Source organism: Sceloporus occidentalis, unplaced genomic scaffold, assembly GCF_023333645.1.
Source record: "Sceloporus occidentalis isolate IW3139 unplaced genomic scaffold, rSceOcc1.0.p SCAF_3, whole genome shotgun sequence".
NCBI classification, from domain to species: domain Eukaryota; kingdom Metazoa; phylum Chordata; class Lepidosauria; order Squamata; family Phrynosomatidae; genus Sceloporus; species Sceloporus occidentalis.
Genome location: NW_028316983.1, coordinates 114526777 through 114547454, shown reverse-complemented (window position 1 = coordinate 114547454; position 20678 = coordinate 114526777). Strand labels below are relative to the sequence as shown.

At 40.6% G+C, this 20678-nt stretch overlaps 1 protein-coding gene across 1 annotated transcript in view; it reads right to left on the bottom strand.

Moving 5' to 3' along the window:
- LOC149316583 (nicotinamide/nicotinic acid mononucleotide adenylyltransferase 2) overlaps nt 1-20678 on the bottom strand; it is a 93734-nt gene that overhangs the window by 24692 nt on the left and 48364 nt on the right. The window contains exons 2-4 of the mRNA XM_089515873.1: nt 16303-16391; nt 14288-14355; nt 3971-4049 (exon numbers count right to left, since the gene is read on the bottom strand). Of these exons, the coding sequence (XP_089371999.1) occupies nt 3971-4049; nt 14288-14355; nt 16303-16391 (236 nt within the window). The remainder of the gene's footprint in view (nt 1-3970; nt 4050-14287; nt 14356-16302; nt 16392-20678) is intronic.

The following is a 20678-nucleotide window of genomic DNA, read 5'->3' as shown; positions in this document are numbered from 1 at the left end:
CGTTTCAAGGTCCCTCTGGCCTAGGTAGGGTCGCAGCTGGCGTATCAACCGAAGCTGATAACAGGCGCTTCTGAATGTCACATCCACCTGAGAAGTCAGGTGGAGCGACGAGTCCAAAAGCACCCCCAGACTGCGAACTGAGTCCTTCAGTGACCCCATTCAGGACAGGTGGACAAATTTCCTTTCCCGGGCCAGGAAAACCTATCACAAGTACTTCCGTTTTCTCTGGATTCAGACTGAGTCTGTTTTCCCTCATCCAGCCCATTACCGACTCCAAGCAGGCATTTAGAGGAGAGCTGCCATCCCTAGTCACTGCATCAGTCGGAGACACAGAGAAGCATATTTGGGTGTCATCAGCGTACTGATAACACCGTGCCCCATGTCTCCGGATGATCTCTCCCAGCGGTTTCATGTAAATGTTAAATAGCATGGGGGACAAAATTGCTCCTTGAGGGACACCAGATGTAAGGTCCCTCTTATCGGAGCAAACGTCGCCCAGCTGCACCATCTGGAATCTACCCGAGAGGTAGGAACAGAACCACTGGAGCGCAGTGCCCCTGATACCTAACTCCCTCAGGCGTTCCAGAAGGATACCATGGTCGATAGTACCGAAAGCCGCTGAGATGTCGAAAAGCACTAACAGGGACACGCTTCCCCTGTCCATGCCCAGACGGAGATCATCGACTAAGGCGACCATGGCAGTCTCAACTCCATAGCCCGCCCGGAAGCCAGTTTGAAATGGGTCTAGAAAATCTGTTTCATCCAAGATCCCTTGAAGCTGGAAAGCAACTGCTCTCTTGATCACCTTCCCCAAAAAAGGCAGCAGCGAAACTGGCCGATAATTATTCCGAATTAGGGGGTCTAGGGAGGGCTTTTTTAGCAGCGGTTTTACTACTGCAGATTTTAGGCTAGATGGAAAGCGTCCTTCCCCAAAAGATGAATTAATTATACAGCGTAACATCGCAGTTACCGCCGTCCCCCCTGAGCCGCCAGCCATGAGGGGCAGGGATCGAGGGAGCATGTCGTCTTCCTAACACTTCGAAGAATCTTGTCCACTTCCTCGGTATTCACAGACTCAAAATGATCCAGTTTAATGGAGTCCACTGATGCTCTGGACACCTCTCTTCTAGGTTCTGTCAAAATACTGGCATCGAGATCAGCCCTTAGCCGAGAGATTTTATCCGCGAAGTTGTTAAACTCGTCACAGCAGGCTTCGATGGTTCCAAAATAGGGTTCGAGGAGGGAGACAGCTGGGTAAGCTCCCTCACTACCCTGAACAGCTCTGCCGGACGCGACTCTGCGGATGCAATACATGCAGCATAAAATTAATGTTTTGCCGCACTTATTGCCACTCTGTAGGCCTTCAAAAGGGACTCTGGGAGTGCCTTGTCGGCTAAGTGCTGGTGTCTTCGCCAGTTGCGCTCTAGTCATTGCACAGCCCGCTTCCTTTCCCAGAGGTCTTCAGTATACCAGGGTTGTTTTTTGGAAGCAATACTGTGTATAGCCCTGGAGAGATCTTTATCCCAGGTGTTAGTCAGGGCCTCAACAGAATCGCCGTCAGTTCCAACCATAAACCCCTCTAGGGCTTCTTGGAACCTTTTGGGTTCCATCAGCTTTCGAGGGTGGACCATCCTAATAGGTCCGCCACCCCCGGGAGGGATTTGGGTGGATGCCTTGAATCTAGCCTCGACCAGGAAATGGTCCGTCCATGATAGGGCAGAGACATTAGTTACCTCTGCCCACGGAGTCTCCATGTCCGTACAAAGGACGACATCGAGTGTATTACCGGCAGAATGCGTGGGCCCTGAGACCAATTGGGACAGGCCCATGGCAGTCATGGTAGCCATGAACTCCCAAGCCGCACCAGTTGGACATTGACTGGCCTTGAAAGGGATGTTGATGTCCCCCAGGACAAGAAGCCTAGGGGACTCCAACACCAGTTCCGAGACCAGCTGTGTCAGCTTGGCTAGGGAGTCAGTTAGCGCATGGGGTGGCCGGTAGACCAACAGAATCTCCAGACTGTCCCTGGCCTTCAGGGTCAGGTAAATACACTCAATGAAGTCAGTTCTACGGATATGCATCAAGATGATTGCCCAAAAATAAATGTGGCTATTGCTGCAGATAGGGAGGGAAATTCAGGCACGGTCAATATGAGTTTGGACACAGATCCCTCTTGTATCCAGAACAGAATTAAAATAGATTGAATTCAGAGGCAAAAGAAGAGAACCTTTTCCCTTTTCTCAGATTTACTTGATAAAAGCAACCAGGAGCATTGACAAGGAGATTCTGGTTTTAGAAAATGTGGACAATCTTTGTTTTACTTGGGATTTATGAAAGTAAGCCAAACTTTCCACATGATTTGAAACTGGTGCCACCCTCCCATGGCTCAGGAAGGGGATTTCAGTTTTAATTGAATATTAGTTTTTAAACTTATCTGCATCAAGGTTTTATTTGAACCCAATTTTTTTAAAAAAAACCTTTTTCACATGTCCACCACATATGATAAAATGCCCCTTTGTGGTGCTCACATTTCCAACATACATAAGAAACACCTTATACATTCTATACAATTTCTCTGGTGTCATATACAATCAATGCATCATCTTCTAAACATTATCCCTATGATCATATCATATAAATTTAAGTCCCCTTGACCACATATTCTTCCATTGGCCCATCTGTTGTTGTTGTTGTTGTTGTTGTTGTTGTTGTTGTTGTTGTGTGCCTTCAAATAATTTCCAACTTATGGTGACCCTAAAGCCCATCAGTGAGAGCCAGCATGGTATAGTGGCTCGAACACTGGACTATGATTCTGGAGACCAGGATTTGATCCCCAGTTCCGCCATGAAACCTACTAGGTGACCTTGGACAAGTCACACTCCCTCAGTCTCAGGGGAAGGCAATGGCAAACCTCCTCTGAACAAACCTTGCCTAGAAAACCCCATGATAGGTTTGCCTTAGGATCACCATAAATCAGAAACGACAAAGACACACCAAACACACACACAGAGTCGATCTGTATATTATAGCCAAAATTCCTGGCCCATTCTATAATGCATTCTTTACCTTGTTCTGCTTCCATTCCAAATTTCAACAAAGGTTTACACATTTTAGCAATTACATGTTCATCGTCTGTACACAACTGCTCTTCAAATGCTGACTTGGGCTCAAAACTATACATCTTTTTCTCCATTTTCAATTAAAAACCAGAACTTTTTCCTTTGGGGCTGTTGGTTTCACAGCTAGAGAACACTCACAGATTATTACTTCAGTGTATGACCACAGCAGCAAGATTGTTGTACATGTACAGAAAGAATTCGGTACTGCCTACAATGGAGGAATGGTTGTTGAAATTAACAGACTTAGCAGAAACAGTTAAGCTGTTTTATGTGATTAAAGAAGGTCATTTCTCAAAGACTGGAAACCCCTTAAAGACTTTTTGTGGGGAAGAAAAGAAAATGATTGGTCAACCTTTGGTTTTGATTATTAGAAAGAATGGACTATCGAGATAAAGGAATTTGTTGTATTACTAGAGAGTGAAGCATGAATAAATAGTATGTGTACTGTATATAACTGCTGAAAGAGCAGAAGCCATTTTTTCCTTTTATTTGTTTCATTTCTTTTTCTTATAACTTTTGTAATACTTATTGTAGCTTAAAATTGTGAATAAAAATAATTTAAGCAACAAAAACAAAGGGGGTTCTAGGCCCAAGAGGAACACAACTTCTGAGCCAGTTTTGGACAAACTCAGCCCAGTTTTCTAGTATCATATTCCTTACAACAGCCATTGCAATTGTATTAATCTTTTGTTTTTATCAGATAAAAACTCTTTCAACTTTCAATTGTAATACTTACCCATACAAATATTAAATGCAAGGTACTCACATCTATATGTAAAATAACGTATATATTTATAAAATCTTTCATGCCAATTCCCAGCTCCCACCATCAATCTAACTGATCAACTCACTTTCATTAAGTCCCGATGGTGTTCCAGTACACTGCAAGTGGTCTGCCAAGTATCTTGATAACATTCCCAGGGGTCCACCCTATGGTGAGGAAGAAACAGAAAAGCTCACTTGATCGTCAGAAACTATTTTTGTCAGATAAATATGTGCTCGTTCACCCTTTGTACAGATTTATTTATAACCAGATTTATTGCTGAGTATTAAATAATAAATGTTCCCTACTCTAACTTTTTCTAATAATTAATCAATAATTAATAGAGATGTTCTATAAACCTACAATCAGGATTCCTCCACTGTAGCCGAAATCATGTTTTGCTTTTGATTTTATGGCCCTGCTTTTCCAATTTGTCAACTTTCATTTGTACATGTGCATATGTGTCTATGTATGCACATATCACAGGTGGCCCTCCATATCCACTGATTCTTTATCCACAGATTCAACATACATGGCTAGAAAATACTCCAAAAATATATAGATGCCAAAATGCAAGCCTTGATTTTGCCATTTTGACACCATTTTACTATGCCTTTATATATAATGTGACTTGAGCATCCATGGATTTTGCTATCCACAGGGAGTCCTGGAACCAAACCCCAGTGGATACCAAGGGCTCACTGTACATCTCTAATAATCTAATATTTGTCAGCTAGAGACCCAGGGAAACTTACCCTTAATGTCTGCCTAAAACAAGGGACCTTATTAATATCCTCAGCGTCTGTTTCTTGCTTTTTCTTTCTTCCTCTATCTTCTTCTTTCCCGTCTCTTCCTCCCCCCCACCCACAATATAGAGGCACTTATATTAATTCCTCTTTCTTGATAGTCTTCTTCACTCTCCATTTTATCTTTTCTTTCTCTCCTCCAAATATAGTGTCATTGAACCAATGGTTTCCAACTGTGGGCCCCATGTATTGTTCAACTTTCAGAATCACTTATCATTAGCTCTGATCTGGGAACTGTCAAAAGCAGATTGACAGGACTTTTTCTGGAACAGCCTCAAGGCTCTGTATTGATTCACAGAGGGATCATCATTGCAACTACTAGCTGAGAATGCCTCATCTTATGTATGGTTCAATAGTGTATACTCCCAAGAAAGTATCCATATATTTAAAGGTTTGGGAATTTTCCTAATCTTTAAACTGTGAGTGCTCATGTGTTCTCCTTGAAAAAATCTGTACTGTTTTGCAGCAGTGTATCTGCAGTAAACAACGTAATAAAGCTTGAGCTGTGAAATAATGGGATTCTACTCTAACTTATCCTACTGTAGTTGTGTGTGCCTCCCTATGGCTGAATCCATACTGCAGAAATAATCCAGTTTGGCATCACTTTAACTGTCATGGCTCATTGCTAGGGAATTCTGGAAACTGCACTTTGTTGTGGCACCAGAGCTCTCTTACAGAGGTTAAATGTCTCACAAAACTACAGTTCCCAGAATTCCACAGCATAAAGCCATGCCCGTTAAAGTGGTGTCATACTGATTATTTCTATAGTGCGGATGCAGCCCTGGTCTCTTCCTACATGTGCTTTTATTTCATTTTAATACTGTGGATTTTACAGCTGCTGATATATATGTTTTTGGTAACTGTTAGAATTGCATCGCTTAGTTTTGCAATCGTGATTAACTTCAGCCTACAATACCGGAGTCACTTTTCATTTTTAATCATGTTATTTTTGTCTTTTCTACCTTGAAGAAATTTAAATCTGTCCTTTTATTCCCCCTCTGTCAGAATAAGTGGAAATTAACTAAAATAATTAGCTCCAGTTGTGTTGATTTAAGGCAAGGTGACATTTAGGCTTTCAAAAAGAACTCCTGGATGGACTGAGTCTCCAATGGTCTGCCTCTTCCCCTTGGCAAAACTTTCTTCATGGATGAGCAGAAAATGTCTATGAGCCTTATCACATGGAGGTTTTTGCAGATTTTTGCAGCTCAGATCTGACGTGACTGCGGGCCCAATGATGCGAATTAGCGTTATAACGTGAATGTTTTATCAGATGTGATTTCTTTCTATGGGCTCTCCTTCCATGGCGCTTCTGCAGTGAATCCAAAGTGACTCCTCATTTTGATGAATTCAGAAAAAAGTGAATTCACAGAATTTGCTTCCAAGCATACTTCAATTTCACTCCGAATTGGTCTGGTGTTGAATGCAACTTTGCTTCTGCTCTGGGACACCACCACAAACCCCCTGAGTTGCAAATTTCCCATGATGCGGTGCTGCAATTTTCCTCCATTTCCTTTCCTTACTCCTTTCACTTTCAGGGCAATTTTCAGGGCAATTCATTTTTTGGGACTATAGATATATGTGTATGTGCGCGAATGTGAATATACAGATACATATGTATATCTATCTATATATGTGTATGCTGAAATTGCTGAAATGGAAGGAAAAATAAAGAAGGCAGATGAAAAAGACACAGAAATATTCACGAGGCAAATATTCACGCAATCACGCAATTACGCGAAATAGGAAACAAGAACTTGCCCCCCTTTTCACCCCAGAAACGTACAAGGTCACGATGCGTTCAGATCCCAATGAGCATGCGCAAGGGTGCCGATTCGAATAGTTGAATCGCACCGGTGTGGTAATACAATTTGCACTCACTCTGCTTTGCTTGAATCCGCATCACGTGACTTGCCTTGGATTTGATTCCCCCTCGATTCGGAAGGGCAACGGAAGGGCAACCAGGTGTGATAAAACATTCACGTTATAATCTGAATTCGCATAGCTGAACCAGGAGTCACCCCGGATCTAAGCTGCAAAAACCTCCGTGTGATAAACACCCTGAAAACCAGAGGAACTGTCACTCCCCCTTACTGGAAAGAGGGTGCAGTAATTTATTGTTTATTGGAATTTATCCTTTTTTGTGGCTGGCATCTTGCAGGCAGGTTTACTGTAGTTGGGGCCTCCTGGACAGATTCACTGTAACAGAGCGGTCTTATGGACTGATTTACTGTGCTGAGATCTCATGGGGGATGTGCTTGTTGCTGCTGTAGTGTCAAATAAAATTGAGTTACATCTTTTTACTTGTGTGGCATGGATTTCTGTTCCAGATTACAAGGTTGGGTTAACCCTTAAGATGATCTGTGTCAGTGCTTACATAAATCACCTTCAAGATTAGCATCCCCTCAACCTGTTGTAATCCAGATGTGTCAGATGGACTACAACTCCCCCTCTACTAGGGTCAGCTAACAGGATTTATCCATCATAACCAACCAGAAGAGCCACTGGTTAGAAACCAGCATATTAGAAACCAACGTATTTGGCATTAGAAAACGACATATTTGGAGGGCACTAGGTTGGGAAAGGCTGCTCAGAATGTTTCTCCTGGTGAAGTAGAACTCTCAGAACAAAGCACAGAGTGGGGAGCAAAGCTTGCAATGTCAAGTTTGAAAATTAATTTGATAATGTCATGTATTAGAAAATGGAAAATTAATTCACTAGCAAAAACACTAATAATTGAAAACATTTATTTGTTAAGTTATCATTGATTAACTCATTGACCAGAATTCTAGTGTGGGGCCAAGCCATGAGATTTACACAGCATGGCATGGAAGGGATCATTGTTGGCCATAGGGAAGCACGTCTGGATGCAAGCCCTGGTGGCGCAGTGGTTAAATGCCTGTACTGCAGCCATTCACTTGAAACCACAAGGTTGCGAGTTCAAGACCAGCAAAAGGGCCCAAGCTCGACTCAGGCTTGCATCCTTCCGAGGTCGCTAAAATGAGTACCCAGACTGTTGGGGGAAAATTAGCTTACTTGCTAATTAGCTTACTTGCTGTTCACCGCTATGATCTTTGGAATAGCGGTATATAAATAAAACAAATTATTATTATTATTATTAAATTCTACCTAGTTTCATCAAAAGATATTTGGGTCCTCTCAAAGTGATCTGCCTCCAGCCTGGAATTTTCCCCCATATGACTACAAAGCCCATAATAGGACTGTTGCCTGGTAATGCTTGGAGTTGAGCAAACCTGGGAAGTGTCAAGTTGGGGAAGGCTGTCCCAAGGCATACAATCTCATTTTATAATTTATTCCATTCAGTTTGTCACTCATCTGCACTCTTCCTTTCCACCCCCATTACTACAACTGCTTCAGTGACCTGCATGGGAAAAAAGTCCCAGTGCACTCAGGGATGGATGGTGAGGGCTGTCCCTTCTGCCCTCTTCCCTTGCATCTACTACATCAGATGGTTGTCCCACTCTGTTTAATGGCAGGACTGGCCCTGATACCATCTAATATTCCAATATGCTATTACCTCAGTCTCCTACATGTATGGGCCAGTTCTACTATACCTAGACTCCTAGCTCTAAAACTACGTTGTTTTGTTTGCTGCCCTCGAGTTGATTTTGACTCATGGCAACCCTGTGGATGAGACATTTCCAAGACTCCCTATCTTTCATTTCACTGCTTAGGTCCTGCAAGCACATGCTTGTAATTCCTCTGACTGAGTCCCTCCACCTCGCATGTGGTCTTCCCCTCCTTCTTCTACATTTTACCTTTCCTAGCAGTATTGTTTTTTAAAGATACGTTAAAAAGGTAGACTTCAAAGACATAGCCATGTTAGTCTGTAGAATCAGTATGTAGACAGATCTTGTAGCACCTTTGAGACTAACTGGAGTAGTCTCCAGTTAGTCTCAAAGGTGCTACAAGATCTCTCTACATATTAAAACAGATAGGCTGAGTAAATGCTGAGTGAGAATCACCATTCCCTGGTGATGCATTGATCTCTTACTTCATATGCAATTTGATTGTATGAATTGACCAGTTAACAAGAAAAGGCAATTTTTTCCCTTACAGGAAATATTTTGCTTTCTAAATATCAAGTCCATATCAAGTTGATAAGAGTCTTCCATATGTTTTACATAGAAGTCTATGTGCTTTTCAATTAAGAATATCTTTAAGTAGGGAAATCCTCCAAGCAAGACTGTTATTAACAAGAGACGTCTCTTGCTTCAAGGTGCCCCTTTCAATCCATGGATAAAAAAAACCATGGTCATCTGTATGTGAAGGGGAAAGTAGGGCTGTGTCTGGTAGGCCCAAGAGATATGTTAAATGCTTTCTTCCTGTATAGTTTCCCCCTGACTAAATCCTAGATTCAGATCTTCTACTAGCCTTGAAAGGAAAAAAAAATACACGTTTTAGGATCCTTCTGGGTCTGACCGTAAAATGCAAGCTTATTTTAGATTCCCCGCCAGCTCAGTGCTATGAATTTAGCTGAAACCAACAATGCGTCCTCATTCACATATCCCACCCTGGGCATTTCCAGGAGCTGAAGCAGTCTCCTACTGTTATGTCTGTCTCTCAGAGGAGGTGGGAGCTCATGGTGAAATTGTGCCAAAATTCCCAAGGTTTCCTCCATCAAAGCTTGTAATAAAGGAAAATTGGGGGAAAGAAACAAAAAAAGGGGAAAAAATGTCAAAATCTCACCAGCTGAGCGGGCAGCACAAGATCTTAATTGAAAACTTAATGAGCTGCTAAATTGGGCTGTTTCTTAAACATTTTCTGAGCAGCTAACTCACTTTTCTTATTCTCTCCACTTGAGGTTTTCAGATATGTGAACTTGCTAATTAAAACACTCTCACAAATGATGTTGCAAAGTGCTCATTCATGCAAAAACAGTTACCTCAAGACATTGGCAGGGGTTGTGAAATGGGAAAGAGGTTGTTCAAGGTTAATTCATTCCACACAATCAGCCAACAGTAACTCGACTGGATTCTGACTGAAAGAATCTACAACTGACACATCAAATACAAGGTTTGGCTTCTTAAGCAATCCTCTTTCTCAGGACCAGCCCTCCCATTAGGGAAACTTGCTAAGTTTTCCTATAAAGCTATTAAATGTGCATGATCCTCATATCCTTTTGCATCTTCCCCCACTAGCCCTCTGCTGTCTATGTGTAGAATTGTATTTTGATAAGGAGGGGATCTAGCACCACACCAAAATGCACTGAGTCCTTTGCTGCAATGGATACATTAACAATGTTGATCAAGGAGAAATCTTTGAATACCTTTAAGAAAGATTGAGAACTGTTTACTACTTTTTTGCAATCTCATAGGGGGTATACATCAGTTTTAGGATTCATAAAATAAATAGAGTTTGAATGACAGAGAATAACTATATTATTAGATAAAGGAAGTAGAGTATTAGTGGAATATATCCACCAGTTAGTAGGTGAGAAGTCAGCAGTGTAACTTTTGTCCTTTTTTGTTTTGTTGTTGAATTGTAGTTTTGTTGTCTATGTATGTGTGAGATAAATCTATACATCTTTCCATATAATGTTACTGTGTGCTTCAAGTCATTTTTTACTTATGGCAATCCTAGGACAAACCTACCATGGGGTTGCAAGATTTGTTCAGAGGAGGTTTGCCATTGCCTTCCCCTGAATCTGAGTGTATGACTCGCCCAAGTTCACCCAGTGGATTTCATGGCCAAGCTGGGAATTGAATCCTGGTCTCCAGAGTTGTAGTCCAATACTCAAAGCACTACACCATGCACAATTGTCTGTCCTGTAGCATAGGTGACTGTGTCAGCCCGTGTTTCTCAACCAGGGGCCATATGGCCCATGGGAACCTCCAGGATGTTCCAAGGGGGCCACAGGTGAACATCGTGTGGTGGGGCATGGCACCAGACTAAGGGGCCATAGAGGGAAGTGACAGGTGAAGAAAACAGAGAAATGGCTGAGAAAAGAAAACAGAGAAGTGAAGAAAATAGAAAATAGAGAAGTGAACAGAGATGTGACTGTGCTTCCCAGTGGATGGCTCGCCATGCACACTCTGCAGCAATGTCGCTTCCAAGTCCTTTCCCCTCCCACTTCCACACTCCATCGCTGTGTACACCAAACTGTCCACATCTTGTTTGTCACAGGCAAGGTGTGTGGCTGCAGCAATGTTAGTGTGTGAGGTGCTGTTTCTTCATGCAAGCATTACTGAGAAAGGAGGTATGTTGCTACATGCAAGAGTTCTGCGTGTAATCTTCAAGTATTTTTAGCCATTATGTTTGCCATTGCTTTTGCAGCTGGTCTGTTCAATTGTTTCTCATTGTAAAGATCTACCAGGATCAGACACAATTTTTCATTTCTCTTTCTTTAGATGCCCTAATGCTGTTTTATTTTTGAGAAGTGATATTATTTTGTAGTTGCAAACATATGTAAAATTAGTCTGTATCTCTATCGAAGTCTGTTTTTTAAAATTTCTAGATGGCTACCTCTGCAAAAAAGAAATGTCGACAATACTCTGCTATGTCTTAGCTATGGATTTATTCTGTCACCACAAGACCACACGATAGCTATGTAGTTTGATATGTATGACTACACTTTCTAATGAGAATATGAATCCATGTAAGCTGCTGAAGCATTTGGAAACATCTCATAAAGACAAGAAGGGTCAATCACTGGAATATTTTCTAGCATTGTGAGATAAATTTTAAACTAGTCCTAAATGGAAGAAAAGATTTCTTCAGAAATTGGTTTTACATGACAAAGGTTTAATTGCATTTTATGAGATCCAAACTGATAGCCAAGGAAGGGAAACCACACACTATAGGGGAATTGTTGATTTTGCCAGCAGTGTCTGTTGTTATTTCAACCATCATGAAACAACGTGCTTGTGAAATTATCGAAACCATTTCAATTCATCACTGTCAAGGCATATTGACGAAATGGCAGAAGATGCTGAAAACCAACTAGTCTCGCAGTTAAAAATTCACAAGCTTGCTTTGCAAATTACCAGATAACACAGCAATACTGATGGCTTATGCTGGATGTTTGCATGATGACAAATTTAAAGAAGAAATGCTATTTCTTTGAAAGCTTAAAACAGATACTAAAGTTGAAACAATTTTTTTGAAGAAGAGGTACTTCAGTAAGAAAGATCTCTCTCCCAAGAACATTCTGGCCTGTGCTACTGATGGTGCTGCTTCTGTGACAGGTAGATACAGAGGATTTATTGCACTTTTGAAAGGTGTTGTGCCAGAAGTATTCTGCATTCACTATGTAGTTCACCAACAACACTTGGTTTCAAAAACACTAGCAGGGTTCTTCAATGTGTCTCTACAGATTGGAAAAGCAGTAAATTACATTCAATCAAATGCACTTCAAGACCACCTGTTTTGATAGCTTTGTGAGGACAATAACAAAGACTTCACACACTTATTATTGCATACAGTAGTCCGTTGACTGTCCAAGGATAACTGCCTTTGTTGTTTTGTTGCTTTGTGGGACTCATCTGTAACACTTTTCAAAGGCAAGGAAATGGAAGAAAAGATGACCCCTGCTAAATTGTGGTCTTTTTCAAGCAAGGAAATTATTACAGGGTTTCTTTGAAAAGTCAAGCAGTATGCCACCAATATTGGATGTCAAGAATTTGCACATTTTTCCTTTTTGCTAGCAGTTAGTGACAAACTGAAAGACGATGAAAATAATTGTGTATGTGAATCATTTGAAGCAGCTTTAAAATGATACAGAAGTTGGTTTCTGTGATCTGCTGGACATGGATATCCCAGCCTGGGTAGTTTGCTGTGAATGATGCTGATGTTTCTTTGCAAGAAGCGCTCATAGAGCTATAGAGGGACATAGCAGCCAAAGTAACTTTCAGTAAAGGAATAAACCATTTTTGGATAAAGAGTACAATGGAGTTTATCCCATGGCTTAATAATTTGATTTACCTCTACCCAGCTTAAATCTTAATTCGGGTGGCATCATGAGATTATTGGAAGGTTTTTATCACCTAATTTGCTGCCCGAATACAGCCCAGGTCCATCTCCGCTTCCAGGAGTGCTCTAGCAGCCATTTTCTTAACTCAGAAAACTCCTAGATCCAAAAAGAGCCAGGAGAAGTGCTCCTGGAAAAGGGGATGGACCTGAGCTGTAGTTGGGTTGCAAATTAGGCAGCAAAAACCTTGCAATAATATCAGGATGCCACCCAAATTAAGATTTAAACCGGGTAGAGGTAAATCAATTTATTAAGCTATGGGATAAGCTCCATTATCTAAAAAGTTTCCACAGCTTTGGGATAAAGCAAAATTGTTTTTCATGGCATTTCCTACTTCGTATTTGGTAGAATCAAAGCCAATGAGATTTTAGGCAGCATCAATAGAAGTATAGTGTCTACATCAAAGGAAGTAATAGTGCCATTCTATTCTGCTTTGGTTAGGCCTCACCTGGAATCCTGTGTCCAGTTCTGGGCACCCACCAAAATGGTGAAGGGTCTGGAAGCTATACCTTATGAAGAAAGACTTAGGGAGCTGGGCATGTTTAGCATGGAGAAGAGACGGTTAAGAAGTGATATGATAGCCCTGTTTAAGTATTCAAAGAGGTGTCACAATGAAGATGGAGCAAGCTTGTTTTCTGCTGCTCCAGAGACTAGAACACGGAACAATGGATGCAAGCTACAGGAAAAGAGATTCCACCTCAACATTAGGAAGAACTTCCTGACAGTAAGAGCTGTTCAACAGTGGAACACACTCCCTTGGAGTGTGGTGGATCTCCTTCTTTGGAGATCTTTAAACAGAGGCTGGATGGCCATCTGTCAGGGATGCTTTGGTTGTGAGTTCCTGCATGGCAGGGGGTTGGACTGGGTGACCCTTGTGGTCTCTTCCAACTCTATGATTCTATGATTCTAGAATCAAATTTCAGTCATGTGAATTATTTGCTCAGCCTAACGCAGAATTACTTTAGCATAATGGACAGAGGTGATCTTTGGTTATCCCTCACAGCAATAGAATTGGATATAAAAAAGCTTTTTCTGGTCATCCAGCACAAAGGTCACATTGATTGAGAAATACTTAAAGTATAATTTTTTATATGATTGTATTTTGTATAAATTATAAAAAATTATAAATAAAACATGTTTTATTTAAATAAAATATTTAAATAGCTACCTTTCTACTGGTAGGACAGGGGAGACACAGGAATGTTAGAAGGGGGCCACAGTCAGAAAAAGGTTGATAAATACTGGTCTAAGCCACCTCCTGAAAAGTTCCTCAGCACCAAGAACCCCTTCCCTCCCAGAAGCCAGGCATCTGGAAAGGCATCTCAGAGCTAACAGCCACTACTTCCCATGATTGCCCCTGTTGTGGCATTTCCCCACAACCTTTGTCATCTTTTCCCCCTGTGTGACATTTTTCATCATTCTGCTATGACAGTGCCTATACCGATACTGCCACAGTTGTTGGGTTGGAGTAGTTTCACAAGTGGATCCTGGCCCTAGTCAGAAATAGAACACATTGCTGTGCCTTTTCTGACAAGTGCTACATAGGAAACAGAACGCAAGCTATTCTTAGCCATTGCAAAAGGAACATGCTCTGTGTGACGCACTGTTATACCTTATCCAGTCGGAGGACTGAACGGCCAGCTGGCACATTGTCAGGCGGTGTCGGCTGGAGACCAAACCCTGTAAATTAGAAGATTGTCAAAAATTGTGAAAAAGAGAAATTCTACAGCAGCAGGCTTCCCTAAAGTAATAATAATAATAATAATAATAATAATAATAATAATAATAAAATTTATTTGTATCCCGCCCCTCTGAGAACAATCGGGGCGGCTAACAAAGTTAAAAATACAAAACATATAAAATCCCTGGTACCCTCCCCTCCTTAAAAAAGTATTAAATTCAATGCAATTGAAAAAACAGAACAAAAAAACAACAAACAAACAAACATACAAGTTAAAAACTGACCAGAAGGTCAACAACATCATACCAACAAGTTAAATCCAGTGTCATAATTTCAGTGCTCAGTTAGACCTGGATTCAAACTAAATTTACTGGTTACTCTTAATTATTCCACTAATTTCCAGCCTAACCCACATATACACAGAGGTGTTCCTCCTGGATCTTTGAATGGCAGCTGCCACTTAACCATGAAGACACATTTCAGGATGCTAAAAAGACAATTTGTTGTGTTTGCTAAACGGGTCCAATGTATTTTGGCCTGTAGATGCTCTTAAGAACTTCTTTAGAGGGCTATATAAAACTACAAAAGGACAAGCATAAATGCATGACATCCATTTATAGAAGAGCTTTAATACACTGCTTCTAGCTGTACACACCCACTTCAAATCAAAGCTACAGAAATGTCTGAGCAGAACTCAAAAAGCACTTAGTGGAAGAATGAAAATGTGTGTCCAAAGGCTAGGTTTTTTTTAAAAAAGAATAGATATTGTAAGGAGATGGAGGTAATGGAAAGAAGCTGTCTGAAAACATATAATTTTTTATTATAATATGAAATGGTCAGCTTCCTTATTTGAACACTGAATTTAAAAAAGATTTTAAGATTTTAAATTCTGGAAGATTTTATAAGAGTGAAAGATAATCAGTTTCCCCATTCAAAAGGTCTTAAGAACATCTATTGACCAAAATGTGGTGGGCTCCTTTAGTAAATAAATACAACCTTTTCAGCATTGGGAGATCAGTCTCTTCTTTCTCTGTGGATTTCACTGGATGATCTCCAATTTTTGCTTTTTTCAATTGTCTTTTAACTACCAATTATAGACAAACTGAAAGGCAATAAAATATAAAACTGCCTTATATTGAAATCAGACCATTGCGTCAGAACAGAACTGTGACTAGCTGGCGCTTTTTAAGATTTCAGCAGAGAACAGTTGAAGCCCCTGTGTATGGAGTTGCCAGGGAATTCAATCTGGAATGTAATCCTTGCAAGAAACATGTGCTAGTCAGGGGAAGGCAATGACACACCTCCTCTGGACAAATCTTGCCAAGAAAACCCCATGATGGATTCACCATAGGGTCACCATAAATCAGAAATAAGGCACACAACAACAAACAAGAAAAAGGATAGAAAGCAGCCATTAGCTGTGCATCCTAGAAACCTGAAAGCTGATACTTTACTATCCCTTCTGTTCACAGAGCCTATTATAATGATCTGTAGTTTGAGATTTAAACACAATGGCTAATCCTCCTAGCCACTGTGTTTAAATCTCTTCCTTTGGTGTTGTCTGCCTTCATGTTATTTCCAATTCATGGCAATCCCAAGGCAACCCTATCACAAGACTTTCTGGAGCTGAGAGTGTGTGAATCACCCATGGCCAGGTGGGGGATCAAATCCTGATCTTCAGAATCACAGTCCAACACTCAAACCACTACACCACTCTTGCTCTCTTCTTCCCTTACTATCTCCTAATTTTTTATACCATCATTTCTTATAAGAGTTCTGGGACATCATGAAAACTCTTGCCACATTTGCCACTTTTGTAACATTTCACAGGTCCTAATAAAAGTTATTAGGCGACTATGGAAAGACTTTCAGCAATACCCACTATGCCAATTCAGCTAGAAACTATAGATCTGAATGGAAGAGGGAAAATGTTTATACTCACTCACCTGTTTCCCATAGGAGTCATGTACAGGTGAGACAATTCCACCAATAACAATGAACCTTCCCGTCTTGTGCAGATAATCCCGGGCTCTTTCTAGTGAAAAAGGAGAAAGCGGGAGGGGTAACAAGTGAATACTTAAATTTGACTCATCCAAAACAAACAAACAAAAGATGGCAAAACCAGCACAGATATGTCAGAATGCAGGGCTACAGCTTTTCATAATGGGGATCGCACTCAGTCATCAAATCCTTAGGCATGTATTGTTATTTAAAAACTCAAAGTGTTGTATAATCCTGTGGTAGCTTTCAAAGAAGTAGCCATGTTAGTCTCTTGCAGCATAAAAAGAAGGAAGGGAGAAAGAAAGAAAGAAAGAAAGAAAGAAAGAAAGAAAGAAAATGTGGCGGCACCTTTAAGACTGTTTTTTTTTTAATTTTCATGTGAGTTTTTGTGGCTATAAATCCATTTCTTTGGATGCAGTGTGTACTCTGTCACATCGCAGCTGTGATGGCTGGGCCTCTATTCACTACTGTATTCACTACCCCAGAAAATTTCTGCCATGTTAGTCTTTTACGTTGCTTTTCTAAATAATTTAGTGGCATCCACAAATGTCACACCACATCTCTTACCCTTAGCGCCAGATAATGAATGAACAAATTAAAAAAACACTGATTCCCATACAGATCCTTGGCTGATCGATAACACAGTGAGAAGCAGTGAGAGGAAGAAAACATGGTACACACTCAGATGTCAGTTCTTTAAGTTACGGTGTAGTTCTTACAGTCATCAGCTGGAAACAGAGCTCTTTTCTAAGCAGAATTAGTAGAACAGCAACCCTATGTATCTCTCCCTCAGTAGCAATCTAATGAAACGGCTGCTGCTAGGTGAAGGATTAGAATTATGCATCCCTCCATATGTTGTTGGACTGCAGCTCCCAGCATCCTTGCCAATGATGACAAACGCTGAGACTTTTAGTCTTAACAATATCTGTGGTGCTATATGTGCTAAATGACTACTGAGCTGTACTGACCTCTCACCAGGGCTGATAATGGAAGCCCTAATGCCGATTTCCTTCACTGCTGCAGCCTAATTGACATTCCTCAGTCCATAACTGACTTGTAATTAAATCTAACACTGAAATCTCCAGGATTTGTCCTATCTATAGGCACAGTACTTATTCCAACAAGGAAAAAATTGTAGATGTATATTATATTCAAATTAAAGGGCAGCCAATTGACCTGTTCTCGCCTTGTATTGCTAAATCTGGCACTGCCATGCTGGGACACGGTTTTGCATTTAATTGTCTGCTGGCGCAATCATCTCACTAAAGGAACTGTAGAATCCTTTGAAAAAAAGCACCGCCCACAAATCCTACTGACACAGTTAACTTAGCAGTGAATATAGGCCAGAGTCACAGCTGTAATGTGACAAACCTGGATTCGACAAATTAATCTGCAAACATTTGAGAGGTAGAAGCAGATGGTAGTAATTTTGAAATCAGGGTGGGGAAAAGACCCGATCAATAGAAGTTGCATTGGTACATAGAAGCTGGCCTGGAAGATTTTGAGCAGGGATGGGAGAAACATTGTCTAGACAAAGGGAGCTCTGGGGTGGAGGTACCAAAAATTATGCTATACGTAAAATATACGTAAAGTATAAAAATCAACACAGCATTGATTAGTGGGTTATTGATCAGATTAGTTTAATCCATTAAAAAACTTTTTATCAACAAAAACATCCATTTGGATTAAATTTAAACACTTACACACACACACACACACACACACACAAACAACGTTGGTGTTCGGTACCATTTTAGAGTAAATATCCTTCTTTCTTTTTCATTAGGAGAGAAAGCTTCTAAAATGATTCCAGCCGCCACAACAGCAGCAGCAGCACTAGCAAGTATTATCTAAATAAATAATGCTTCCCCCCCTTTAGAAAACCTGTATTATACATATGCAAATTTCTGTACACTTAAAAATCATAGGAGGAATTACCAAAGATTGCTTTGATCAGCAACAGCCCTACTATGAACATGTTTATGCAAATTCAGTCAGGAAGAAGAATAGAGGTGAACACCATGCAGCCATCATACTGCAATGACAGGTGATTCTGAGCAAAAGAGGCAAAGCTTGGAAAAGTTACTTTTCCAAGCTTTGAAAAGAGGAAAAGGTTACGATCACACTCACTCACTCATTATTACCAAGGACTTATCACCAGCCCTGGAGTGTGTGCGCAGGTTGCAAGCCCTTCTCCCCCATTCTTCTTCATGTCATCTTTCCTTTTCTCTCTCTCTTTCTCTCTCTTTATTGCTTTTGGCCAATGGCCATTGCAAAAATCAAAGTAATATTACAATACACATAAAATTTCCATTAAAACAGTATACAACAGATTGTACCAAATAGCAAAAGTTTAACATTAATAATTGTGGATAACTTGGATAACACGAATATGTTAAGATTCACAGTTGGGCCCTTTTAGATCAAATTATCCCCATTATGGGAAACAGCAAATCTTTCCTTTTCAGAAAATCTCTTTTAGATAAAAAAAATAATCTAATTTTTCTTTAGATTAAGAAACAAGTTGAGAAAAAATTGCAATTACAGTCACATCATCAAAACACATCACCCATCTGTGACATTTCAAATCAGAGAGAACAAAGAATAAGAGCAGACTTTATCAGAAACTATTGTTCCAAATGGTAACAAACTGCCCCCAACGAAAAACAAAGCCTTAACTTTAAAGCAAGAAATCATGGTTGGAGCTATAGGTCCACAGAAGGAGAAAATCCAGACCACAGATCAGCCCAGAAAACTCAATACCTGGGCACACCAATAGACCCTCTTTGGTGTACTTTAGCATCCTCCCTAAGTAAACACTACAGCATACTCCCACTATGTATCCCACCCACTAAGATGAGAAGTAAACTTCAGTGATTCTTTCCAATTGTCTCATCTAGCTGTTTCTAATAGTAAACGGTTTCCCATCTCATCCAAAGCCATACCCTCCAACTCTTCACACATGAAAACTGTGACACATGTGCCCAAGCAACATCAGAGTGTGGTCAAGCTGGCAAAAGGTATTACAGCCGGCCCTTCTTATACACTGATTTTTTTATACACGGATTCAAGCATACACAGTTTGAATATGTTCAAAAAAAGTATAAATTTCAAATATCAAACCTTGATTTTCCATTTTTTATAAGAGACACAATTTTGCTCTGTCGTTGTAATAATGAGACTTGAGCATCCACGGATTTTGTTATCCATGGGGGATCTTGGAACCAAACCCCAGCGTATAACAAGGGTCCACTGTAATGAGGAAGAAGACACAAGCTAGGAGAGGATGCAACAGTTTGCATTTGCCTGAACTTACTGGGAAGAAAAAGGGTCTGAATACCCCAAATGTACCAGATCCTGTTTGATCCAGGAAGCTAAAGACAGTCAGCCTGGTTAGTACTTGGATAGGAGAACATTTAGGAATACAAGATGCTGTGGGCAACATTTCAGAGGAAGGAACCACTTCTGACTACTCCTTGCCTAAGAAAACCCTTTGAAATTCATGGGTTCACCATAAGTCAACCAGCAACTTGAAGGTACATGCACACATGAGGAAGGGCAAGATCCCCCCCCCCCCAATTTCTCCCCTCCCATCCCTCCTGTTGAATTAATTGAGTGCAACCGAGTTGTTCACTTTGAACTGGGTTTGCAGGAGTTGAAATACATACGTAAAGAACAGAGGGGGGAAATGGGGTGAGGAGAGTGTTATTGGAACATTTCAAAAGCAGCTGAAAAAGTGGGATGATTGACAATTAATCAGGACTGTCACTGTTAAATTGAGGCAATTGGATATGCAAAGTTCCTCTCAAAAAAGAAATTTAGTGACACTTTTAGTAAGGCTGGTGAAATCTGTGCCAAATAACTGTGTTATCCCAGTGGTTATTAACCCATGGCCATGGACTCCCCAGGGGCGCTGTGATATCCTTGAAATTCTAGGTTTCTTTCCCCTAACATTGGTGTGTGCATGAATGAAAAAGAGTATTAAAAAAACAACAACCTCAAGTCAATATTTTTTTAAAAAGTAACAAAGGCACAGCTTCCTTCCTCTTCATTCATTTTACTTTTAATTCCCACCTCCACAAATTATTTCCAACCTGCAGGGAAAAAATATGCCCCATTTGCTTCCTTGGGAAGCAAAAAGCGGCAAGGAATCCCGAAAGGCCAGACTATGCATGTTGTTGTTTGCCTTCAAGTCCTTTCTGATTTATGAAGACTCTAGGAACTTTATCACACCTGTTTTTCCCCCGTTATGGGTACAGGAGGAGGATGCTCGTGTGCACATCCGAACAGCCAAAAACGGATTTTATTGCATGTCAAAGCA